This window comes from Sarcophilus harrisii, chromosome 2 (assembly GCF_902635505.1).
Source record: "Sarcophilus harrisii chromosome 2, mSarHar1.11, whole genome shotgun sequence".
In the NCBI taxonomy this organism is placed as follows: Eukaryota; Metazoa; Chordata; class Mammalia; order Dasyuromorphia; family Dasyuridae; genus Sarcophilus; species Sarcophilus harrisii.
Genome location: NC_045427.1, coordinates 221294142 through 221321762, shown reverse-complemented (window position 1 = coordinate 221321762; position 27621 = coordinate 221294142). Strand labels below are relative to the sequence as shown.

Here is a 27621-nt window from a genome sequence, read left to right as displayed (position 1 = left end):
CTGCTCTGGCTTCCTAGGGGCCCCAGCAAGTCTGCAAAGTAAAGCAGAGGGAAAGACCTGGGGGCATCAGTCCACCCAGGGACTCTGACTCTGGCACCCTTGCTAAGCTCAGAAGACCTAAGTGTCTACCATTTAGTACTGGGAGACTTGATTTGTCATGTCTCTCTGAGCCTCAGTTTCTTCATCTGTAAAACTAAGATCAGATTCCTTGCACTATCTACCTCACAAAGTTATGTAGATCAGATGAGATAATGGATGTAAAAGCGCTTTGTAAATTAGAAAGTGCTATAGAAATGTCAACTATTATTATTAATTACTATTATTACTAGTATTATTCTCTTTAATGTAGAGAAGCCACATTCTATTTATTCCCCACTTGGGGTCTGGTCCAGACGACTGGGAGAAGTCTGCCCAGCTCTGTGGGGACAGAGTTCATCCACCCTAGGGGACCAGTCTCTTCCTACTGCCAAGTGTCAGAAGGATAGACAGACAGGACATGACAGGTGGGTGGCAGCCAGAACCTGCTTAAGTCCCAAGTAGGAGCCAAGTTCATACAGAGTCTCTCCCAAAGCTACAGTTTAACAAAAAGTTTACTACCCCACCCCACCCCTACATACACCCCAGCACAGAACACACTCAGGACACACTGACAGGAATGGACCATTAATAGTGGGAATGGGGGTGGGGTCGGGGACAGGGAATAAGGATACAACTCAAGACCCCATCAGGAGGTCACTTATTTCACAGAAGGAACAAGAAAAGCAGCGGGAGGAGGGGGTCCTGAGGCCATGGCCCCCACCCCACCTCTGGATGGATTATTGCTTCATACCCAGTCTCTTTCACAAAACATGTCTTTGTAGGAGACAGAAGGGAGGAAAAACTGGCCAAGTTCTCTTCACCAACATCAAGTCTAGAGGGGAGAGCAATGAGACCCTTTCACTACCCACCAGGAATCCCTTTCCTGTGTTTCCCCTGCCTCAGCCCCAGAGGAGGAGAATATCTGGTGCTCCAGGGAAAGGCTTGGCTCCTCTGCAGCCTCAGGACTCTCTTGCTGGCAACTTTAGGAGGCTCTTCTCTTCCTTGGAAAAAAGGGCCACAATCTGTACAAAGAGCACATGCTTCCAGGAGAAATCTCCTGGTTCCAATCGTTGCTATTTCGATGCATCGGGGATCAATGATTATTCTGCTCCCGCCAGGAATCACAGCACACAGCATCCCTTTACAGCTGTGTTTTTGAGAATTGCTGCTGTCTGGAACATCTCCCCATGGCTAGACCGGTCCTGAGATCACAGGCACATTCTGTTCCCAGGTCTTTGGTCTGGCCTTGAAGCCTTACGTGCTGGGACCAGTTGGTCATCAAAGCGTTCCAGAACCCCAGCCACCTCCAGCCCAGGATGAGATGGCATCAGTTATTAACAGAGAATAACCAACAAAACGAGAAAGAACCTCAAGATTCTTACTATACCCAACCTCTCCTGACCTTCCCCCATACTATGATGCAATGATACCCTTCATTTCAGAAGCTACCCTGGGGAAGTGCTGAAGGCTTCTTCTGCAAGGCCAAGCAGCCCCACTCCACCTCTGTCCCATAAGCCCAGGATTAGAAAATTCTCTTCCCTCTCTCTCCTACCCCAATCTGTCTGCAGAGATAAACCAGAAGCCAGAAACCCTCAGAGCACAGGCTTTGGGAAGCCCAGATCCACTGGCTTTGGTGTTGAGAAGGAGGCTTGAGACCCACATTTGGGGCCAATACCTCACAACTGGGCCTGGCTTTCTCTTCCTACTCCAACTGCAGGAGTATCCTCAAAAATGACTGACCAGAAAAACCATAGGATTTAAGATTTGGTGGGAGAGAACTTAGAGATCCAGTACAATTTGTGAATTTTACAGAAGAGGAAAATTGAAGCTCAATAAGTTGAATTGTTTCCATTGTTTCCTCCCAGTCCAATATAAAACCATTCCTTGAACTTTTCACTCTATTTCCCTCCCAAAAAATCCTTGGTTTGGAAACCAACTCCTAAGTGCCTGGGTCTGTTCTTAGCCAGGTAACAGCGTCAGAACACAGCCAGTGATCCAGGAGGGCTTTGTAAATGTGTAATCATAAGAAGAGTATTAACAAGAATAACTAACACTATGTAATTCTGTGCCCCCAGCTAAAGCCTCTTTGAGCTGGGTGGGAGAGAAGGAAGAAGCCAGAAGGACAAAAAACCTGTAAGGGACCAGCCCCAGCAGCCACACCCAAGGACCATGAAACTATTTTCTTAACACCTCCTGACTCCTTTCGCTCCTCAAAGTTCTGGAGGAAAAGACAGGCCGGCTGCCTCTGGGACCATCGGGAGGAGAAGGGGGTGAGACAGAGACTTGGGTCTGACTTCCCTGCCAGGCCCATTTGTCCCACATTCCCCCCCTCCCTGCATACACACACTGGGGACGGATTCTATGTTTCCCCTAGTCTAGACTACTCCCTCCATGCTGGGGCTGGGGGAGGTGAAGAGGGAGTAGCCTCAGCACTGAGGACAGAAGGGAAGAGGGGCCCTCCCTCGATGTGCTTCATTAAAAAGGGTTCCTTCCCAGCATGCAACAGTTTGCCTGAAGTTACCCCACGACTGGGGTCGGGCATCAGGCTAGTGAGCCAGACCTGGTGTTGGGAGCCCCAAGACACCACATGCCAGCTGGAGGTAGGGGAAAGAAGGGAAGAGGGAAAGGGCCCTTTCTTTTCTCCCATCCATTCCATTTGCTTTCCTAGAGTCCTGTAAAATGACTCTTGCTTTCAGTTCACCTGTTTCAAGTTGTTGCTTTGTGTGTATGTTTTTAAAAAGTAAGACTGAGGTTCTCCGGCCCTAGAGACCCCTAAAAAGAGGGTAGATTCCCATCTTCCCAGAGGCAACAGCTGGACCAGATGGCCCGTAGAGTCCAAACTGCGGGAGTCTCCTCCTACAGGGCTGCCCCAGATCCCGGGCTGGCACGCAATGCCCTGGCACGCTCCGGCCTCACTCCTCCCCCTTGCTGCCTTCCTGGCTTGACCCCCTTGGGCCCACCGGGTTCTGTTTGTGGCACTCAGACTTAGGAGACGAGGCCAGTTCGGCCCAGCTCCGCCAGTCCCCTGGAGTCTCAGCGGCTTTCCTGGGATGAGGAGATGGGGGCGGCAGCAGCCGCTCTTGGGCACTAACTAAAGGCATTCTCACTTCCTGTGGCGGAATGTCTTTGAGATCATCCAGGTTAAACACCTCGTTTTTCAAGGAGGAAACAGGTCCAGAGGAGGGAGGTGATGGGTCAGGACTTGCACAGGACAAAGGAGCGCTGAGTCAGGATTTAGACCCTTGCCTCCTGCTCCTGGGGAGAGATCTTTTCCATGTAGGAAGGAGGCACCGTCTGCATCCTGAGTCACCGTGGGTCGGGCCTGACATCCAGAGCTGTGCAAACAGCGTGTGGCGGCCAAGGAGGACACCCGCCTCCCAGGAGGTACTTGGTGGAGAGGAGAGAAGCCCTGGGCGACTGAGGAGCAGCATCTCCAGGCTGCCTCGGGCTCGGGGGCCTCCCCGGGATCCAGGTGGTCCTGACTAATGGCTGACTCCACCATCCTTCTTGGCAACTCCCTGGGCTCCTCTCAGACTGGCAGAGTGTACAGCCACCGGAGCCTAGTGCCACAAGAAAGACACTTGCTGGTAGATCGGCACTGTAGGGAAGGCGGCCCCTTGGCCTAGGGTAGTGGGGACAGCTCCAGGCAACTAGCTCCCAGGAGGACACAAAAAGGGAGAAGCTGAACCATAGGCCGGCTCCCGAATCTGGGGGGGGGGGAGCCTGGAAGCGACCCAGTCAAAGGTAAAGCCGATTGCTCTAGGAGAGGGAAGGCCTCAGGGTGGGGAAGGGGGCGAAACAGGAGATGGGGAGGAGCCCACAGGGTAGGTCTCTCCTCCTTGGGAGGGAGCCCTGTCTGCTTCCATCCGAAGGGCCAGGAGTTCCAGATCCAGGCATAGTCCCTGGGCAGCCCCTCCCCGAGCTCAGCCACTACGAGCGCTCCCCGCAGGGCCCCACCGTGCTCTCCAGGGACAGCTGAGAGGACTGGCGCAGGAGTGGGCCGGTGGCAGGGTCCACCATGGATGATGTGGGGAAGAGCTTGTACCAACCCACGGCCAGGGTGGTCAAGTCCAGCTCCTCCAGAAGCACCCTTGCCACTCCCATGAAGTGCTTGCGTTCCATCCGGCCATAGTTGCCCCACACGATCACCTGTGGAACAGGATGGATAGGGAAGGGTTGAGCATGGGTTCCCCCCTCCATCGCCAGAGAGTGACCACTCTTCACCCCGTAACCATGAGTCCCAGGTAGAACCTTTCCATACATTCCTGGCTACCCCACCAGAAGTCCACCCCATGAGCCAGACTGTCAAGAGCTAGAAAGGGCTCAAAAGGGCATCCAATTCCTTCCTTTCATAGAACGACAAAGAAGTGAAGTGACTTGTGAAAGAACATACATGTAAGTGGGAGAGCTACAACTCATTTCTCCTGTCTCTGAGTCCAGCCAGGATTAACCTGAGGTCTGGAGGCCAAGCACTGACATGAGACTGACCAAGATCAAACAGGGGACCAGTAGAACAGAGCTAGAATCTGGATCTAGTTAATCAATCTGACCTTCACTTTCCTTGTCTGTAAAATGGGTATAATATTTGAATTATCCCTTTCTCTCAAGTTTTTTTTTTTAAAAGAGGGAAGTGCTTTATAAACTCTAAGATGCCCTGTAGTCCTGACATTATATATTCTGCAATTCTAGATCTGGGTATAGAGAGGTGAGCTACTTCATTATTGGTCTGGGAGTTAGAAGACTGAGTCCTGGCTCAGTCACATACGAGTACATGACAGTAGATAAGTCATTTCCCCTCCATCAAGCTTAACTTTTTTTTAACTGTAAAAAAGGAATAATATTTTCTAGTTAATTAATGACTCAAAGCCTTGGTTTCCTTATATTTAAATTTTGGATAAAATTCTTATTCTGTTGAGCTTAAAGGGCTCTTGTAAAGCTCAGACAAGAATAGCTATGTTTCCATAGCACTTTTAAGTCTTCAAAATGTTTCATTCAAAACAGCTTTCTGAGGTAGTCTGTAGCTCAAATATTATCATGGAAGAGAAGTGAGGAAGAGTGGTCCACTTAAGGGTGTGGGGTTTAAACCTATGACCTGCCCTACTATTTGTGTTACCATAAACAAGCCAGCTACTTTCTCTGAGCCTCAGTTTCCTCATCTGTAAAATGAGAGGGCTTATGAAATGACCTGTAAGATACCCATTTCTAAATTTATGATCCTCTTTTTTTTTTTTTGTGGGGAAAGGAATTGGATCAATGATTTTCAATAGCACAATTCCCTATACCAATATGGATCTATAACTATTCTGTGACTTTTAGTCTCAGAGAACTGCCTAAAGCATTGGTTCCTTAAATGATGCATGTTTTTTTTTTACAAATGAGAAAACTGAGATTCAGAGAAGTGAAGAGAGCTCAAGAGCCAATAAGAATGGAATCCAGATTTGTCCTTTACTCCATCCAAGACTGCTCCACTCCTAATTCCTCTTGTGTTTTTTTTTCTAATAAAGCTCCTTCCTTTCATATTTCATAATTAAATTCTTTTCTCCGTGCCTTCTGGGCACAGAGAGGAATTCTCTCTGCCACTAGTCACCAATGACCCTCCCTCTATGGGCTGGGGAATTTTTTTTTCTTGGGAGGTAACACATTCATTAACAGAAAGCTCCAAGTTTCAGCACTGGTGTCATCCTGCCACAAGGGGGCGCAGAGTTCATGTAGTCCAATGGATGGAGCAGAGGGAATAGGGTATCCGGGAGCCCCAGCTTTAGGATCAGAGATCATAGTATTAATTGTCAGAGATGGATAGAAGGAAGCGTCAAAGCTAGAAAACAGCTTAGAAGAGCAAGCAACATTAGAGATCATCAAATCTAATCCTTTCATTTTATAAATGAGAATATGGAATCAATCTATAGATTGGGGATGCCTATTATACAGGCATAAATATATATAATATATGTCTATATACTTATATGCTAGAGGGATATACATATATATATATACATACACACATATATATATGCATGTTTTATATTTACTTTGGCAACCCACTAAATTAGTTTGCAGTTAAGATTAGAACTCTGTTCTCTCAGTTCAGTTCTCTTTCCAACATAAGAAAACCTCAACTTGGCTGTGAGACATTATGTAAATTATTCAGTCTTTGGGGGGAAGTTTTTAGTTTCTTAATCCATAAAATGGGGATGATCACATGCAATTTTGCCAGATTTTGTGAGTATAGAAAAAAATTTAAGAGGCAAAGGGAAGTTAATCATCTATGGGAAAAGATAATGATAAATATTGGAGGGGATGTGGGAAAACAGGGACACTGGTACATTGTTGGTGGAATTGTAAATAAATCCAACCATTCTGGAGAGCGATTTGGAACTATGCTTAAAAAGTTATCAAACTGCGCATACCCTTTGATGCAGCAGTGTTTCTACTGGGCTTGTATCCCAAAGAGGGGAAGGCCCTTGTATCCTAAAGAAGGGAAAAGGCCCCACATATGCAAAACTGTTTGTGGCAGCCCTTTTTGTGGTGGGAAGAAACTGGAAACTGAGTGGATGCCCATCAGTTGGGGAATGGTTGAATAAGGTATGGTATGTGAATGTTATGGAATATTAATGTTCTGTAAGAAATGACCAGCAGGATGATTTCAGAGAGGTCTGGAGAGACTTACAGGAACTGATGCTGTGTGAAATGAGTAGAACTAAGAGAACATTGTACCCAGCAACAACAAAATTATGTGATGATGAACTCTGATGGACGTGGCTCTTTCCAACAATTGTGATTCAGGCCAATTCCAATACACTTGTGATGGAGAGTCATCTGTTGCCAGAGAGAACATATGGAGACTGAATATAGATCAAAGCATAGTATTTTTTTTTTTTTTTTGGTTGGTATTATTTGCTTGTTTGGTTTTTTCCCTCATTTTTCCCTTTTGATCTGATTTTTCTTGTGCAGCTTGATAAATATGGAAATATGCTTAGAAGAAATATACATGTTTAACCAATATTGGATTACTTGCTGTCTAAGGGAGGAGGAAGTAGGAGAGGAAGGGAGAAAAATATGGAACACAAGGTTTTGCAAGAGTGAATGTTGAAAACTATCTTTGCATGTATTTGGGAAAATAAAAAGCTATTATTTTTTAAATGGATTGTAAAAGACACATACAAAGAAAAGCAGTTCTGATGAGAATAAAAAAGGGGAGTTACCTAAAGAGACCTATTTAAATGTATAGATTAGCAACTGACTTAGATTTTAAAGAACATTAAAAGAAAATGGAAACAAGGATAGATCAGTAGAGGGCAAATACAAGTCTGAAGAAGTCCTGAAAAATAACATCTAATCTGAAGCAAAGAAAAATAGAAGGAGGTTAAAAAAAGGGCCATCCAAAGAACGTGTGTGTGTGTGTGTGTGTGTATGTGTGTGTGTGTGTGTTTAATTCTGGGGACAGAAGATTTTTTGATAGGTTCTATGGAAAAAATGATAGAATCACTGAACAGAAAAGATGAAATGATGATTATGGATGATTGAGAGAATGAAGAGCTAGTTTCTTTTCATTTGCTTCTGATTTCTCTCTTAAAGACAATGATCTTTAAATAGGAAAGGACAGAAAAAATTTATGATTAATGAGAAGGTTAAAAAAAAAAGTCAGGAGACAGCAAGGAGAGCGCCTTGCTTCTCCTGACAAGCTCAAGTCACCAGACCTAGCTGGCTATTGAAAAGACCAATTAGAGTTAACTGCTGAATCACTTAGTGAACTTGGAAAGTTTATGGAGAATTGGGGAGATACTTCCTAATTGGAAAAGGGCAAATGTCCCAAAATTTACCCCTCCCAAAATGGCAAAATAAAAAAAACCCTGTAAACTAAAGATTAGTAACTTTGATTCCTGACAAAACTTTAGAATGTGTTATTAAAGGTATAGCTGGCAAATATCTAGAAAAGGAAGTCATGATCACAAAAAACTAGCTTCAAGGATAGGTCATGTCAAATTAGCCTCATTTTAAAAAACAGGTTACTAGACTGTTGGAGTGGGGGAATGCTATAGACATAGTTGACCTAGATTTTAGCAAAGCATTTGGCAAAGACTCATGCTATTCGTGCAGACAAGATTTGGTCTAGTTTAGTAGATTCAGAACTGACTGGATGATAGGAATCAAATAGTAGTCATTAATGGTTCAATGATAATTTGGAAGGTGGTTTCTACATAAGTGTTATAAGAACTTATGCTTAGTACTGTACTGCTTAATATTTTTCTTAGTAAAAAAAGTTACAGAAATAAGGGTGTGCTGATTAATGTTTAACAACTGACTTTCTGGAGATGTATGACATACTTTTAAGTTTAATCTACATCATCTAAACAGTCAGCAAAACAATTAATCAAACCCTGATTTATAGTGTTTGCCAATTTCAGAGGCATAAACATTTAAAATGAAAATTTAACAATCAGCTTTCAAGAGTTGGCTACAACATTTTGTAGATGACATAGCTAAGAGAAAGAACTAATGAATTCAGTGACATAGTTTCCCTGCCAAAAAAATCTCTATAAACTGAACAATCAATGAAAGTTAAGATGAAATATAACAGGAATGAATTAAATTTGAGTTTATGTGAGATAGTTGAGTGGTACAATGGATAAAATACTGAACTTGAAGCTAGGAAAACTCAAGTTCAAATTCCACTTCAGACATTTATTATCTTATTAAACAACCTTGAAGGTTGTTTAATCTGTCGGCCTCGGTTTATTCATTTGCAAAATGGGAATAATAATGCCATTCTACTCCCACAGTTTTTTGAGGATAAGATTAGTATTTATAAAGTGTTTGTCAAACCTTAAAGTGCTATATACATGTTAGCTATTATTATTGTTATTAAAAATCACTGTCATAAGTACAAGCCTGAAGAGGTACAACCAGTTTATAAAAGATTTGATGGTGACCCAGAAGTCTAATTTACCTTCAGTCACCTTAAGAAAAGTATAGTGTCTAGGACAAGGGAGTGCTTGCTGTATTCTGCCCTGGTCAGATCCCACCAGAGTATTATTTATTCCTTCTGGGAACTCCATTTTAGGATGAACGTTGATCAGTTGAAGAGCATCCAGAGAGTGGTGAACAAAATGGTAGACAGCCTAAGTTAATGACATTGAGGATGGATTGAAGGAATTGGAAATGCTTAGTCTGGAAAAGAGACTTTGGGGCAAAGTTATTTGGAGGACTATTGTGCAGAAAGGGATGAGACTGTTTTATTGGGTTTCAAGGAAGAGAATAAGGAGAAATGGGAAAGAGCAAAGAGGAGGACTTGTGTGTGATACAGAGAACTTCCATCTAAAAGTAGTCCAAGCCAGTTGAGGAGGTAGAAGCTTTCAAGCTAACCCCACTTATCAAGTGTGTCAATCTGGGGATTCTTGGTTGTGTGTGAGCAAGACTAGAGGGCCTCTGACCAGCTGAGATTTTCCACTCTGAAGTTCTGTGGTTCCAGAGATGGGCCAAATCCAGCTCACTTCCCATTTTTGTAGAGGGGATTTTGTGTGCTGAGATTTGGTCCTCAGATTGTAGTTTGCCAGCGCTTGGCCTAGGCATTGGCGGAGTGAGCCCTTCCAGGCTCCTGGGCAGTCTGTGATGGACTCTCTTTGAGCCTAAGTGCCCATTCTGAGCATTCCAGCTTTCTCAGCCAACTGCACTAGGTCATATTTAGACTCTTCAGCCTGGGATTTGAGCCCTCTTGGGATTATTCTATTACACCTCAATTGTTCTCTTCCATGTCACTCTAGGTTCCTGCCAATGTTAGCTCAGGATTTGAAATGACACTGACATTTCAAGGACATGGAAAATCCACCACAAATCCACAATTCTGAATTCCCCCCCATGATAAACTTGAGGGCAGGGACTGTCTACCATGTCAAATTATATACTTCTTCTAGTGCTAAACAAAGGATGCAGCACACAGTAGTTATTTAATGCATGTTTGTTGTGGCTGGCCACTGCGATTCATCCTTGCTAACAATCATAAGCCGCGGCACTGTGGAAAGACCTGGAGTTAGGATGGAAGCTGGAGTCAGATCTCTGCCCTGTGTTAACATGTGACCACAGGCTGGTCTTATTTAATTCCTTGTCCTTAAAGCGGGGCCAATAGTGTCTCTGGTACCTACTCCTTGGGGATATGGTGATGATCAAAGGTCATTCATGTAAAGCACTCTGTAACCTCAAAAGCGTCCCAGAAATGTCATCTTTTTTTTTTTTAAGTATAAACAAAGGCCTCAGGCTCGGGATGATGTCAGAGTGGAAGGAAAATGATCGCCTTACCTACAGAAATATTTCATAATGGGGGCCAAGGAGACTAGAGCCTTGTACTCCTTTATAAGATCTGGATTCCACTTCCTCTGTGAAGTTTTCCTCCATTATTCTCATCCAGATTCAGAGATTTCAGTTCCTCTAGATTGTCTCTGAACTTGAGCATTTTGTTAAAGTGCTTTAGGCCCTGATACTTCAAAGACTAAGGGTTTGGTTCTTTCAGATGAGTCATCTTCTGATTCCTCCCCAAACCAAGTGCAATCCTTCCCCAAAACCCAGATCCTCCCTCCCCACCCATGCCATCAAAGATCAGATCTCCATCCCACCAAAGGACAGGCCCTCATCTTCCAAAGACCAGGTCTCAATTCCCATTCATTGAAAGACTGGATTCCCATTTCTCTTATTATCCAGATTCCCATCTTACCCCAAAGATCAAGTTCCAGATTCTCATCTCTCCCCAAAATCCAGGTCCCCAGTTCTTCCACAGGCTAGATGCTCCTTCCCCAAAAGCCACGACTCGATGCCTCCCAAACCCAGATTCTCCACTGGCTCCCACTCAAGACCAGGTCCTTATCCTACAAAAGCCAAGTCCCCAGCCTTGAGCCATTCTCACCTGCAATACTTTGCCCTGAGGACTCTCAGGGAACAGGAGCACCTGGTTGTACAGGGGATCCAGAGACTTTCGAGCTACTTTGGTCTTCTTCTTGGCAATGCACACCCCATTTTCCAGTAGGTAAGCCTTGATGTAGGCCGCTAGAAAAGAAGAAGGGCAGGAGGATCTTATTGGACTGTTTCCTGCTCCACTCCTTGCTCCCTGACTCTCATTGGCTTGGGGAAGGCTGACAAGACCTCATTATATACCTTGATGATCTCCTCTCCTCCTCAGGACTTTTCTAGGCTCCACCCTCCTCCCATTTGATCTTCAGAGTTTAGAGTGGTAGAGAGTTAGGGACTGTGAATGTGGAAGACATTCAAGATTTTTTTTGGAGAAGACCAATAGGGGAATTTTTTTCTTGATTATAGTTGTTACAAGAGTTTTGTTTTTATTTTGTTTTACTTTTCTTTTTTATTCAATGATAGAGGACAGGAAGAAAAAACTTGTTAAATGAAAATATCTTTTTTAAAAAGAGAATAAGATGGTCAGGTGAGGATCTGATCACCTACAGAAGGGCATGATCAGAGTAGAAACATGTCCATTATTGGAACTGAGGTCGAATTTCAGATTTTAGAATTGGAAAGGACTTGAGGATCATACAATCCAATACTCTCATGAGAAAACTAAGGCCCAGAGAAGTTAATTAGTAGTGACAGAGTTGAAAGTCACACTCAGGTTTTCTAACTATTTTTTCTATTTTCTAGCAGCTCTCTCATGATCTGGGCTGGGTATGGCCGAGGTTAAGGTCTTGGCCAGTTCAAGGTTAAGAGTGTGGTCAGTATTGAGAGGTGTCCTGGGGGATGCTGGTCTGGATTAATCCATGAGGTTGGAGACTGTTCAAGTTTAAGGACCTAATTATGGTACAGAATACGACTGTTCTTCAGGTGTGCGATCACGGTGACTAGGGTTATTAACTAGAGTGATGGAATTAGTAATGACTAAATTCATGATCAGGCTGATGACATGGCTACTGAGGTGTCAGGGTCAGGTGTTACAGGCAGGCCTGGGGCTGCGGTATGAGTTTCCCCATGACTGGGGATAGGAAATGATGGGGCTTGTGGAAAAGGTCGAGAACGGATGGTATGGTCTGGGCTATAGGCTGAGTTAGTAAACACTTGGGTCAGGGCTGGGGACATGACACTAACATGGCAGGAGACAAGGACCTAGGGCCTTGACCGGGTGGTATTTAGGACCCAAGAAGGTAAGTTTGGGATGGTTATGACCTATACCAAGTAAGAGACTCAATACTTCTGGTTACCTGGCAAGGTCTTGGAGCCTGGCTTGGCTGTTAGACCTCGTGCTTGGATGATGTCCACTTCAAGCTGCCCATTCCTTTCCTGCAAGCCAATTTCCACATCTCCTGCAAGGCCCCCAGAGAAGAGAAAACAGATAGATTTAGAAGCTCCCTGGTCAAGGGCACGTCTTGCTGCTCAGGTAGGCGTCCCTGAGGACGACCCCAGGTCTAGGACCTAGACCTAAGACCTGTGGAGAGTGAGACAGGTTCTACCTTGGTTCTAGTGGGATACTTCAGGAAAGACAAGAGAAGTTAAAAGAGGTAAATTTGTTAGTGTTAAATGAAGGTTGAGGTGGGGCAAGGAGTCCACTTTCAGGCCACAGGAGCTGCTACATCTCAATTCAGAAATGGAGAAGGGAGCTCAGGGGACTGGCTGGCTGGCCTTGTAAATTATTAGGGGATTCTCCTCTTTCCTGGGGTGGCTCTTGTGGGTCTCCTGAGGTCTGTAAGTCACTCACCCATAGATGTGGTAGCTAAGGTCTGACGTCCCACAAACTGCGCAGGTCCCATACTGCCCAGGAAGTCACTGAACTGAGCATCAGATGCCAGGCACACACCTCCATAGGTAAGACTGGAAGAGGAAATAAGGTTGAGAAGGCTCCCTTAGACAGCCAAAGAACCTGGCTATCCCTACGAACTACCTCCAGCTCTGTTTCTGAATCTGTTTCTATCTGCGTTTTTATTAGTTCTTACATCTTTCTAATTAGATTTTTTGTTTCCCTATCAATCTTTGTTTCTGTCTTTCTATTTCACTTTTTATCTGTCTGCCTGTCTATCATTGTCTCTGTCTCTGACTCAGCCATTTTCTCCACCAGCCCTCAGCCTCTCTGCCATCTTCCTCTGTCCATCAGCTTCAATTCCATTCTGCAAATACTTAACAATTTTCCGCTCTGCATGAAGTATTGAGATACTCTGCTAGATTCTGGGATACAGGGACAAAAATGAAGCACAGGACCTGCCTCCAACCATCAATTCTACTAGGGGTGGATATGTATGATGTACATATAAATAAATGTAAGATAAACTGACAGATGGAAAGAAAGAATCAAGTAAGATTTCTAAGAGGTGACTCATGAGCTAAGTCTTGAAGAAAGTGAGGGATTCTAAGAGAGGCATGAGAAAGAGTCCATTAGGAAGAATGGAAACGGGCATTAAAAAGACAAGTTTGGAAAATAACTAGCATCCAATCTAATAGGTTTGATAAAGGAAAATAAAATGAAATATGGATATTCCAATAGACTTGTGATGGAGAGAATAATTTGCAACCAGAGGGGATTCAATGTGGATCACAACATATTTTCACCTTTTGTAGTAGTTGTTGGGTTTTTTTTTCTTTCTCATTTTTTCCTTTTTGATCATGATAATTGTGTAAATATGTTTAGGAGAATTGTACGTGTTTAACATAAATTGGATTACTTGCTGTCTAGGAGAGAGGAGAAAATCTTGGAACACAAGGTTTTGCAAGAGGGAATGTTGAAAACTGTCTTTGCATGTATTTTGAAAAATAGATATTTTAAAAAGTGAAATATAGCTGGAAATGTAAATGGCAGCCAGTTCATGGAGGGCTTTTAGTGACAAGCTGAGCACTTTATATTCTAGCTTCTATGCAATGGGGAGCCATTGTCAATGGCAGAGTGCAAAGAGAGGAGAGTGCAAAGGTCCAATGTGTCTTAAGAAATTTATTTTCACAGTTGTATGGAGCTAGTCCATTAGATTGTAAACTCCTTGAGGGCAGAGACCATATTATCTTTTGCCTTTTTTAATATCTACCACTTGGCATAGTGCCTGGCACTTAGATGATTGGAAAATGCTTATTGACTGTATCATTAGAGAACAGATTGGAATGAAGAATTTGGAAGCAAAGGAGACCATTAGAAAGATATTCTAATAGTTAGGGATTGATAGATAGGTACCTGAACTAAGGTAGTGACCATTTGAGTGGCAAGAAGACAGATTTAATTAATGTGGTGAAGACAGAATCAACAAGTCTCAGCAATTAATTGGCTATTTTGGGGAAAGGGACAAGAACAGTTAGGAATGACTCAGAGCTTTCTAACCTGGGTGATTGGAAGGATGGTAGTGCCCTCTCCAGAAATAGGAATGTCTGGAGGAAGGGTTGGTTTAGAGAAGAAGATAATGAGTTCTGGTTTTGGACACACTGCATTTGAAATTCTGATGGGATGGGATGTCCAGACAGAAATGTCCATCAGGCACTTGGCAATGCTAGCCTGGAGTTCAGGAAAGTGATTAGGGTTGTATATATAGATTTGTGTATCTATATATAGCTGATAATTGAATCAAGTCCATGTCTCAGCCATCTCTCCACTAGCCCTTTCTCTACCCCATTTGTCATTCTCTCCACCAACCTCTATTCCTATCTCAATAAGAACCATTAAGATCTCTCATTTGGCTTCTTCTAAGACTCTGGACAATCCTAAAATCTTGGCATTCTCTCCTTTGTGTATCCTTATCCCCATCCCATCGTCGTCACCAGGAGCTCCATTAGGGAGAGTCCCAAACAAGGAGTCCTTATGTCACCCAAGAGGGGCTATTCTAATGACAGGGTCTCAGTCTCCTTACTACTACATTATTGCAACTCTTCCCAGGTCTTCAAAGGGAAAGAAGCAAGACAGAATCCAGTTCTAGGGCTGAGAATGACTCTTCAAGCTCATCGTTTCTGAGTCCTAGAACAACAGACTTGGAAGGGTCTTTATTGATAAGAGACTATGAATGAGCTCTTCATATGATCAAGATCTCATATGATTTGGCAGCAGAAACCAAACTAGAATCCATGTCTCTTGACTCACAGCTAACTACTCATTCCTTAAAAGACAGCAAAAGAGTGATATAGTTTTTTAAAGGAAAGAAAAAAATCTAGATTAGGAGTCAAAAGACTCAAGATCAAATCCTGACTCTGTTAATTATTACCTTCATGACAAATCATTTTCCTTCTCTGAGCCAGAGTTTTCTCATCTGTAAAATGAATAATTAGGACTAGACAAACTTTAGAGTAATTTTCAAATCTAAAACTTATAATTCTGTGATTAGGGAACAAAAATCATAAAAATAACAATCATGTGGTGATATAAGAGGTGAGAGGAGACAGAGATCCTTAGGGATTGTTCTGGTTAAGCACTGTGCTGAGCATTTTATAAATCTTATATCATTTAATCCTCCCCACAATACTGGAAGCTAGTTGTTATTCTTCTTCTTCTTATCATTATTATTTTGCTGAGGCAATTGGGGTTAAGTGACTTGTCCAGAGTCACACAGTTAGGAAGTGTTAAGTGTCTGAGATCAGATTTAAATTTGGGTCCTTCTGACTTCAGGACTGGTGCCCTCACCACTGTGCCATCTAGCTGCCCCTAAGTGCTATTATGATCTCCATTTTACAATTAGTATGCTCAAAGGCTAGATATGAATTCCAGCCTCCTGGCAGTCTTCTAGAAGAAGGGGGATTTCTCAAAGGAGTATGGTATAATGGGAAGACCACTAGATTCAAAGTTAGAGATTCTGGATATAAATCTCAGTTCTCTATGTATTTCTTCTGTGATATCTGGCAAGTCCCTTACCCTCCAGGAGCTGTTTTCTCACTTATAAAACCTAGAAGGTTGAGTTAGATACTTTCTAAGATCTCTTTCAGTCCTAGATACACTGTCCAGTGGCTCCACATGGAATTCCATCTGTTCCCTACTCTCCCTGTCTGGAGATTGCCCATTGCTATGTAGTAGCCACCTGATGACTCAGGGAGTTCCAGAGATGTCCATTACTTGAGATCCCAGGCTACACAGATTATCATTATCATCATAACAATTAACATTCATATAGCTCCTTAAGGTTTGCAAAACACTTTACTTATATTATTAAGCTCATTTGGTCCCCAAAACAGCCCTGAGAGGTAGTTTGTAAAATCCCCATCTTAACAATGTGGAAACTGAGGTTAAGACACTTTACTGCCTTATGAGCAGAGTTTCTATTATTTCATCCATCCATCTGTCCATCCATCCAGAGATGTACTGTGGCCAGTTCAAATGTGCTCATGAAAGACAAGTGTTAAGTTTTCATAGTGAGCATTTACATTTAAGAAACTGAAAAACTTTAAAGACCAGGGCTTGATTTATTGTTTTGTTGAGTGTCTAGATGTTTAGCGAATGATAGGAAAAAATGTTAATAATTTAGACAAAACTTTAAAATAAAAAAATCTATGGATGAGATTTTTTTTGAAGAATTAGTTGTTAAACTTACCAACAAACTCCTGCATCCATCCATTCATTTATTCAACAATTTTTATTAACAAACACTCATTGAATGAAGTCTTTAGTTGGCTCAGTTCAATGTTTGATTACTTTTCCCCACATTTCAAATCTAGGAACCATAAAAAATTCCCTTCAGAGCTCCAGTTTTTATATCTGAGATCAGAATGTACAAGAAACATGGTTATTCTGTTTCTTCCACCCTTTTATAACATAGAATTTCTCTCCATCAAGGTACAGCAGACTTTAAAAAATTACATGGTCTGGTATTAGAAAAGGACATGTTAGGACAGGTAAATGGAACAGTGGCTAGAAGCACCAGTCCTTGGAACAACAACTCATCCTTCAAGAATTAGTTCAAATGCTCCTTCTTCCAGGAAGACTTCATCCACTAAAAATAATTTATTTTTCCTCAGACCTCACTCGGCACTTGGTACCTCTCTTAAGAGCCATATAATTCCATTTTCATATCATATGTCCTGGATCAGGGCCTTTAAAAATATCTTTACATTTCTAGTGCCAAGGAATATGGGTAGATGCCTAGAAATCATCTGTTAGATTGAATTAGATTTAACAGTTTCCAAAGAAGGCAAGTTTGGTTTGTTGGGGTCTAGAAGTCTTTCACTCTAAGCCAAATATTTTCTGTTATGTAATTAAAATTCCTAATTCATTTCCATTAAATTAGTGCCGATCAAGCACTTATCTTTTTGTACACCCCTATGCTAAGTGTTCATGGGGAGCGACTTGAGGCAAGTTCCTAATGTTTGGGGCTCACTTTCTCCATCAGAAAAATGAAAAGGTTGGAAAAGGTTGATCTCAAAGGACCCTTTTTGTATTAACCTTCTATGAATCTGTGTGTGCCATAACACCTCTTAGGAATCCAACCCCATGCCCATCCTTCGAGAGACCCAAGAGAGGCTTTCAGCATCCTGAAATTAAAAGTTTCCTCTAGCATCCCCATTGTCTCTGTGCCAGCTCCCAGCAGGATCCTGAGGAGACAATGGCGAGACTGACACTGAGGTAATTATCTGTAATTGTTTGTGATGCCTAGACTGCTGCCTTATTTTCTATCCTACAGCTGGTTCCCAGGGCCTTTCCTGCTGTGAAGGTCCCCTGGGCTGCAGGTCCCAAAAGTGATGCACCCTAAGGATCTTAGGGCCGAGAACAGAAAATTTAGGTCTTGAAGAAACCTGCCTCCAGAGGTCATAATTCCCTTTCATTAAGAGTCTTCAAACAGGATGCTGGACAACCATTTGTCAGATATGTGGTAGTCTATTAGTCAGTCAATAAGCATTCATTAAGTGCTTACTATGAGCCAGCATTATGCTAATGTATGAAAGAGGAAAAAAAGAGGTAAAAAAAGTCTCTGCCTTGAAAGAGTATACGTTCTAATGGGGGAGACATGGAAATAACTAGAGACATTTAAAATATGTGCAGAATATATCACGGTAATTTGAAAGGGGAAGGCACTTGCAGGTAGAAGGACGTAGAAATATCTTTTGCAGAGGGTGGGATTTGAGCTGAGGCATGAAATAAGTCAAGAGATATTAAGAGGTAGGCAGAGAGAAAGTCTTTTCAAGGTAATAGATTAGATAGCACAGATTAATTCTGGAAGCGAATTTAAAACACAACAAATAACATCAGGGTTGGGAGGAAGCTTAGAACATAGAACACAGAATCTCAGAGCTACAGGGAGTCTTAAGACATATGTCAAAGAATAGTCAGTCCTGGAAAGTACCTTAGAAAACAGGAAGGAAACCTGGAAAGAATGTTAAACACAAAACGTTCCAGGCCTGAAAAGTACCTTAAAGCATAGAATTTAAGATTTAGAAATGATCTTAGAAGCCATTTCATTTAACTTTCTTATAATATAAGTAGAGAAAATGAGGCCCAAAGAAACGAAGTATCTTCCTTCTGACAGTCATACAGAGAATTAATGACACTGCTTTATTTGTCCCTCCTAATAAAGAAATAGAACATGGGCATCTCGTTCCTTTTTGTACCAAATAGGAATGTGAGGTGGAGGTGAAAGTCTAGGCTTGGAATAAAAGTCCTTACTTTCTTTAAAAAAAATCATAAAATGAAATTTCCTACAAATCTTATGAGTTATGTTCGTTTATCTGAAACTCCCCAATGTTTTATTGATTAGCTTTGGGACGGGGTTAGCTCTTGGATACAGAGTGTTCTCAATCATCAAAACAACCAAGGCTCCATTCTATTTTCAAAATATATTTATTTTCTCAGTTTTCATCCAAAATCTGGAAAACAATGTAGTGTAGGGCGAAGAATGTTGGCTTGTGAATCAGAACTAGAAACTAATCCTAACTTTGCCACTGCCTAATGACCTCAAGCAAGTCACTTTTCTCTCTCCTGGCTACCTTCTGGTTTTCTCTTCTCCAGACTGAAAGGGCCTGGGCAACTTGATCCTACAAGTTAATCCCAGTAAGATCCTATAATTCTAAAATGCTTAAGGGAGACCTTGTCTTATCAGTGACTGATTCTAGTTCTGACAGACTTTGATTTGAACATCACTCAATCAGCAAACATTTATTATGTGCAAAAATGTACTGTAAATAAAAAGGCCAAGCAGCCTTGATCCCTGGATGTCCATACAGGCACACATATACATATACACCATGCATGCATGCACACATACACATACACATGCAGAAGCAGCACATGTGAAATTGGGAAAAGAAATAGTCCATCTACCTGCACACACTCACGTGAAGTAATAGAACACAGAATGTCAGAGCTGGAAGGGAGCCTTGAACACAGTATATGAGGGCTGGAAGAGGCCTTAGAACATAGGAAATCAGAGCAGGAAGGGACCTTAGAATATAGAAAGAGCTGGAAGGGAGGCTGGAATTTAGAAGGTAAAAGCTGGAAGGAATCTTAGAACATAAAATGTGAGAAGCTGGAAGGAAGCCTAGAATAGAGAATATGAGAGCTGAAAGGAGCCTGGAACATAGAATGTGAGAAGTGAAAGGAAGCCTAGAATAGAGAATATGAGAGCTGAAAGGAGCCTGGAACACAGAATGTGAGAAGTGGAAAGAAAAAGCTAGAAGTGAGCCTAGAACATAGATAGTCAGAAAGGGGTCTTAGCAAATTTTGTTGGTCTCAGAGATGAGGAAACGGCGGAGGAGGAGGAGAAGAAAGGGGAATTGACTCACCTAAAGATGCACAGAAAGTCAGTGACTGAGCCCGGCTTACCCCTGTGTTTTCTTTCTGCTTCATTGCCTCCTGAGCTTGCCCAAGGGCTCCTTGCAACACTTGTTCACCCAGACTGATTCCTGCCTGTCCAGTGTGTCTGTTTCCCCAGACAACAGATGGTCTTGGAGGAGAGGGGGCCAGCCTGACACCCGCAGTCCTCAAGAGCTTGGTAACCAGGCAGCGGGCTGTGCCAAGAAAGCCTGGCTCTGGCCAGTCCAGGGCCAAGATGCCACTTGCTGCCAGCTCAGACCCTGCCCCTTTCCAAGGCAGAGAGCCCAAGAATTCTGACACCCAAAGCTGAGAAGGAAGTGGAACATAGTAAGAAAGGGAGAAAGGGAGCAGAACTTGGCTCATTCGCCTTTAGAGGGATGGCTTGGTTGGCCCTGGACTTCTGAGTCATGCAAGAGAATTTGGGGAGAGAGGAGTGAAAGGATGCTTGAGCACTCTGACTGAATGCAGACTGACAGCATTGGGTGTCCCATGAACCACAGGCCCCTACAGAGAAGGAAGCCTCTTTCTCCAAGGGATAGATACATCTGTGATCTGTACATCCTCTGTATCAAAACCATGTGCCAGACATTCACCCAATGAAAGGGGGGGTGCAATACCCCATTCTGTATACATGTATCCCACACACAAATGCAGCTTGATGGTGCGAGTGAATAAAATGCTAGAACTGGAGTCAGGAAAATGGGAATTCCAACCTAGCCTCAGATACTTGCGGGCTGTGTGACCCTGGGCAAGTTACTTAATTCTGCTTGCCTCAGTTTTCTCATCTGTAAAACTGGAATAATAAAATTATATCTACTTCCTAGGGTTGTTGGGAAGATAAATAAGGGGCAATATGTATAAAGTGCTTCACATATTTTAGAGTTATATATAAATACTAATTCTTGTATTGTCAGATATGTATCCAATTCTCCGGGTCAAGCATAAACATATACAAGCATATGCTCAAATATAAGCACTTATTCATTAGCACACAATTAATTCCCACACAGTTACGTGTGCCAGGCCCAATGCAAGGTGCTGGCAATATCAAGGCAATGAATGAAGAAACCATCCCTATTTTTAAGGAATTGACCTTTTAAGAAAATGGGCCTCCTGCCCCTATTGCAGGTAAATAATGCACATTTATACCATAGAGATCCACATACAGAGAGATCCATACTGAGCTACACCCATATATACATATATATCTATCCACATGGGTATGTGTGTGTGTGTACATAGACAAAATATACACACATATATAAGGAGACATCTATATGGGGACATAGATATGTGCAAGATGGATGATCCCGATCCCACTTGAAGTTGCTGAAAAGAGAACAAGACTCTAGGAAGAAGCCAGAATGAGAGGAATTGACAGGCTTCGTCATGTCCCTTGATTCTCTAGAGACTTTTGGGACATTTCCCTTTGGCTGAGATCTCCGACTCTCTCTTAGTTGAGCTAAGTTAGCTGCTCCCACTGGGAGAGCTCTTTTCCTTCACTCTGTACAATCTGCTACATATTTTCCAATGTAAACTTTCTCTGATTTTTTCAATTTTATTTTATCAATTTGGATAAATAGGTTTCTTGGCTAAGGGCTATATGTGTTTGTTGTAGAACTGGTATTTGGTAAACTTTGAAAATTTGGGGTATCCCTTTCCCTATTGATGAAAAGCAATCAGAAGGTTAGCTTGTACCTAAAAACTACATCCTGTGGACTAAGAATAATTAAAGAAGATGAATGATATAATTCTGGCCCAGGGCTGTTTCTCTCTAAGACAAGCAGAGTAGCCAAGATTCTGGCCCTAATCTGCTTTCCTCCTACCGGGAAATCATCTCCCTTGGAGAAGAGAGGGGTAGGGGGAACAGAGGCTAGAAATGACGATTCTGCCTCCCTTTGAGCCATACAGTGACACCCCCATGCTAGAGGGGGAAGAACCACAAGAGACCTGAAAACCCTGAAAAGGCTCTCTTATCTGTTCTCTCCAACTCTTCCCTGTCCCTCCTGGAGGCTCAGACCATGGATCCTTAAGGAAGAAAAGAGATTTCCATATCAATGGGCTTTGGGTACATTTATACATGGATCTATCTGTCTGTCTATCTATCCATCTACATATATATGCATGTATACACACATAGCCCACATGCATGTATATGCACATAGATGTGTACTTGTATTATGTACACAGGCATAAGTGTATGAGTGCATGTGTATGTGTATTATATATATATATATATATAAATATGTATATTGATAGTGTATGTGTATATACATAGGTATATCTATGTGTACATATGCAAACACTTAATCCCGCACTTAGTCTATACAGACACACATGCTTATCCAAGAAGACATACATACACTAGGAGTGCACTCACACACACAAACACACATATTTGCAAACACGGACACTCCCCAGGTACCACAACTGCTCATACATACATGTAAATGAAGGTACACACCTGCACTGACCAGAAATAATTCGGCCAGGTGTCCCTCGGCTACGTGGGCAGAAGGTACCCAGATGGCTGGGCCGTCTAATGGGCAGAGCAGACACAGCTGTTTTCTGGGGCTGTTGGCTACCCTGGGAAGTCCTGGCCCTCAGCCCAGGGGAGGGGCCTGAATGGTTCATTTCCGTCCTTCCCATCCCACAGAACCACATGGGCCGCTGTGGGTCTATTTTTAAGCCAAAGCTGAGCAATTTTCAGCCTAGTGCCATCGCTCCTAGAGCTTGGAGAGGAGGTGGGAGAGAAGGGCAGAGCGGCTCCTTCCTCTCCAGGAGCTCTGACATCAGTGTGAGATCTGCAGGAGGTCAGCCCCCAACCAGAATACCTGCTAATAACTAGGGGGAGATGGCCACTCAAAGCAGCAACCTATTAACACGTCCTCACACTCCACCTGCATCTACCTCTCCCAGTCACGGGATTAAGATTTTCCCTTTGATCCACACTGATAATAGGCTCCTGATATAGAGCTGGAAGGGGACGTGGTTATTTTCTAGTCCACTTTGTGACCTTGAGATTTCCTTTCAACTCAGAATCTATGACCTGAGGAAATGTGGATTTCTAACCTTCCACTTTACAGATGAGGAAGTTGAAACCAAGACTTCTTCGAGGCCATGCAGGGAGGAGTATTGAAAGCTGGGTTTGCTAATTCCAGACTCAGTATTCTTCCCCTGTGATACACTACTCTGCTTAGTATCTCGAAAGGTTCTTAAATTGGTGCTCACCAACCCCCAAAGGATTCAGGGATAGATCTCAGAGAGTTCATAAACTTGGATGGGGGGAGTCTCACGTCTTTATTTCCCCTAACCTCCTATCTAAATTTAGCTTTTCCTTCAATTACTTAAAAAATATTATTCTGAGAAAGGGACTAAAGACTTTATCAGATTGCCATACCAACAACTTTAAGCCCTTCTGCCCCACTGGATGGAAGAAGATTCAGCAGGACTTTCCCCTACTGTGAAGATGGCATCTAAGTTAAAAAAAAAAAAAGCTCTTAAGAATGCCCTCAAACACTGAAGAATGGCTGAGTGAATTATGGTTGTATAATGGATATCACAAGGGATAGGTAGATGGCATAGCGGATACAGTGCCAGGCTTGGAGTCATCTTCCCAAATTCAAATCCAGCCTCAGACACTAGCTGTGTGACCCTGGGCATGTTTGCCTCAGTTTTTTATTTGTAAATGAACTGGAGAAGAAAATGGCAAACCACTCTGTATCCTTTGCCAAGGAAATCCCAAATGAGGTCATGAAGATTCAAGACATGATCAAACAACAACAATAGATATTATAAAATACTTTGTGCTATAAGAAATGACAAAAGGAATTAATGCAAAGTAAAGCCAGCAGAGTGAGGAGAACAATTTATCCAACAACAGCAACACTGTAAAGACAAATAACTTTGAAAAAACTCAAGAATGCTAGTCAGGACAGTCAGACAGGATGCTGGAGGAAGTATGTTGCCCACTTCCTGGCAGAGAAGCAACAGATTCAGGAAGCAAAAGGATACCTACATTTGGGGATGTTGACAATGTGGGAATTTGTCTTTGCTTGAGAGTTTGGTTTTTTTTCCTATTTTCCTTTTAAATTTGGGTTGGGTAGGAGGAAAAGAGAAAAATAAATGCTTGTTAATAGAAAGTAGAAAAAATGTCTCCGGAGGGACAAAAAACCATGCCAGAAATCCTTGGGAAGAAGGTACATTCATTTTAAATATTGCTTGGAGACTGGTAAAGTAGAAAAAATGTTGAATTTGGAGATTGTGTGTTTGGTTTAAATCTTAAGAGTATTAGAGATCATCAAATGTAAGGCTTTCCCTTTGTGGGTAAAGAAACTGAGTTTTCAGAGAAGTTAAGTGACTTATTCAAGGATACAGAGGTAGGATATAGCAGAGTCAGGAACATGTCTTAAGTAAAGGGTACAGCTGGGATTGAACCCAGGTTCTCTAATTACCAATACAATGTTCTCTCACTTCAAAATCCTTCTGGGCACCACGAGGCCAGTTTTTACAGGGGCAGCTAGTAGGGTTTGATTGAACAAATGTTATTAAGCATTTTCTATAGGCACCGAGGTGAGGTGCTAGGAAGAAAAAAGACAAAAATCAAACCATTCTTGCCCTCAGTAAACTTTCACTGAGATGAAACAATATGTCTATAGATAAGAAAATGCAAAAAAAGATGAAAAACAATTTTAAGTGGGGACACTCAGACAAGTATGGATTCAGGAAAAGCCTCTTCTTGGTTTGAATTGAACCTGAAAGGTAGGTTGGGATTTCAAGAGAAAGAGGAAGGAGAAGATACATTCCTGGAGTAGGGGACAGTCTGTGCAGAGACACAAAGATGGGAGATGTGTATAAGGTCAGTTGGTTGAAAAGTACAATATATGAGAGGGTATGATGTGAAAACAGTGTGGAAAGATGAGCAGCAGGAAGTGTGAAGGGCTTTAATTGAAAATAGAAGAGTTTGCATTTTATCCTCTAGAAGGAAGAAGACATGATATCACCACAATCAGACCTGGGTTTTAGGAATATCAAATTGATAGGTATGTAGAAAATGGGTTGGAGAGGAAAAAGATTGGAGACAGAAAGGCTAGATGAAAGATGATGAGAATCTGAATTGGGTCGGTAGTTGAACAACGAGCAAGAAGTGGATGAATGTGAAAGATGCTGAAGAAAAATAAGTAAGTCTGGAAGAAAGGTAAGTTTTGGGGAAAGATAATGAATTCTGGAATGGACTAACTGAAATGGAAATTACAAGAGAGAGGTCCAACGGGTAATTAGTGATATAAGATTAGAGTTTAGGATAAAGATGTGACCCATATATGTAGATTTGTGGGCCATTTACATGGAGATGACAATTAACCCAAAGGACTTGGTGAAATGGTGAAAATAACTAGGAACGAGGGGGAAGAGAAAAAGAGGAGAGAGGGAAGAGAAAAAAGGAGAGGGGAGATAAAGAGAGATTGAAAAAGAGAAGAGGGGAGAGTGAGAAATGAAAGGAGATAAAATAAAAGGAGAGGGGAGAGAATCTATAGAAAGAAAAGAGAGTTTAGGACAGAATTTTCTTAGGTGATTGACGCTTTGAAGACCAGTTCTTTGGTCTTTGAGCCTTCCACTCACTTGCCCTCAGAGCCATAGCTGTTCATGCTGTCCTCAATGGATTCATGGCTGGCTTGACGCAAAGTCCGGCTGGGCATCTCCACGGCCAGGCCAGTCTCTGTGCTTCGTTGGATGGCTCCTTTTAGTCTCCGGCCATCTCCATCTGTGAAAGCAAATGAAAGACAGGAAGGCATAAATACACATGGGGAAAAGAAAACTATGGTACATTCTCATTAGTCTCTTACCCATACATTGTATTAAAAAACAGCCTAAGCCTGCAGTTTCATGTAATATCAAGTAAAAAGGGGTTTTAGAGATCAGCTAGTCTGACTCCTTCATGGGATTAGCGAGCTGGCTCAGAGAATAAAGTGCCAGACTTGAAGTTAGGAAGACATAAATTCAAGCTCTACCTCAGGCACTTACTAGCTGTATCACTTCTTTCTCAGTATCAGTTTCCTCCTAAGTAAAAAGGGGATGAAAATAGTACCTATCTCACAGTGTTGTGAGGAATATATGAGATATATATGCATATAATTTACAAATATTGTATGGTATCTTGCAAACCTAAAAGTGTTATATAAATGTTGGCTACTTTTATTTTATGGAGGAAAAATCTAAGGTTCAAAGAGGTTAAACTTGATCAAGGTTATAGTAGTAATGAGAAGCAGAAGTGGAATTTGAATCCAAGTCATGTGACTTAGATCCCATATTCATTCTACTAGACTCTACTGCCCTTAAGAATCCAATTGGATTGAGACTTCTACTCATCACTTACTAGTCATGGGATATTGACTAAATCACCTTGAACCTCAGTTTCCTCCTGTGTAAAGTAAATGATAATACTTGCATTATTCAACTCATAGGTGTGAGGAAAGTGAGACATGTAATCCTCATGGATGTGACACCCCCTCCCTCAATCACTGGCTCATCTGTGTGACTTTTAAAGGCTTCCATAAAAGATTAACATGAACTGATACAATGTAAAATGAGCAGAATCAGGACAAGATAACACTGTACATAGTAACAGCAATATTGTACAATGAGCAGCTGTGAATGACTTAGCTCTTCTCAGCAAAATCTAAGAAAATTTTGAAAGACTCATAATGGAAAATGCTGTCCATCTTCAAAGAAGGAACTGATGGAGCTGAATGCAGATAGAAGCATGTTTTTTCTTTATTTTCTACGTAGTTCTTGAGTTTTTGTTTTATAAATGTATTTTATTTTATAAAATGATTAACATGAAAATACATTTTGCTTGACTGTATATGTATACTCTTTATCAAATTGCTTGCTTCTTCAATGGAAGAGATGGGGAAGAAAAGAGGGAGAAAATTTAGAACTAAAAAAAAAAAATTTAAATGAATGTTAAATTTTTTTGACTCCTCCTATCTTTACAGTCTTCTTACTCCTTACACTTCATCCCATTCCCCACATATTGTGTCCAGTCTAAGGACAATGACTTTCTGGCTGGTCCTTGGAGAACACTCCATTTCTTGACTCTACACTTTCACTGACTGTCTCTTATGTCTTTCTCAGCTTGTCTCCAATGCTTGGATTCTCTGGCTTCCTTCAAGTCCTAACTATAATCCCATCTTCTACAGGAAGTCTGTCCTGATCCCTTAATTCTAGTGCCTTCTCTTTGTTGATTGTCTCCAAATTATCTCCTAAGCATCTTGTTTGAACATAGTTGTTTGTATATTGTCTTGTTCATTTGACTGTAAGCTCTTTGAGAGCAAGGATTGGTTAGTTTTTTTTAACCTTTGTGTCCCCATGCTTAATAACAGTCAGTTCCCAGCAATAACAGGTACTTAATAAATATTTGTTGACTGAAACTAAAAAAAAAATGTACATAAATGTAAGCAGTTTATTGCCCCTATCTGAAGTAGACCCTGCATTGACATCCTGGAGAAAGACACTTAGAATTTTTTCTGGTGTTTCTCTATGCCTTATTGATTTTTCCTTCTCCCAGGTCCCAAGTACCCAAGCTTCAGATAGCTCCCCTTCAAATAAAAAAGTTAATTGTTTTGTCTCTTAAAGACACTATCTAATTTATTGAAGAAACTAGTCTCTGATGCTGGTCCAGGAGACATATCTTTATCTTCAGATAATGGAAGAGCTCTCATGAAGGGACAGACTTATTCTGTCTGGCCCCCACAAGTAGAATTAGGGACAAAGGAACAAAAATGTGGGGTTTAGCCCACTATAAAGGAGAACTTTCTAACAATGGGAGAGGTGCAACAATGTAAGGGAATTCTGGG

The 27621-nt window shown here is 42.0% G+C and overlaps 1 protein-coding gene across 1 annotated transcript in view; it reads right to left on the bottom strand.

The window, feature by feature from the left end:
• Positions 1 to 572: 572 nt before the first annotated feature.
• Positions 573 to 27621, bottom strand: part of RIMS4 (regulating synaptic membrane exocytosis 4) — a 58777-nt gene continuing 31728 nt past the window's right edge. Inside the window, exons 2-6 of the mRNA XM_003757724.2 lie at positions 25385 to 25526; positions 12767 to 12879; positions 12273 to 12374; positions 10973 to 11112; positions 573 to 4227 (exon numbers count right to left, since the gene is read on the bottom strand). Of these exons, the coding sequence (XP_003757772.1) occupies positions 4009 to 4227; positions 10973 to 11112; positions 12273 to 12374; positions 12767 to 12879; positions 25385 to 25526 (716 nt within the window). The 3' untranslated portion in view covers positions 573 to 4008. The remainder of the gene's footprint in view (positions 4228 to 10972; positions 11113 to 12272; positions 12375 to 12766; positions 12880 to 25384; positions 25527 to 27621) is intronic.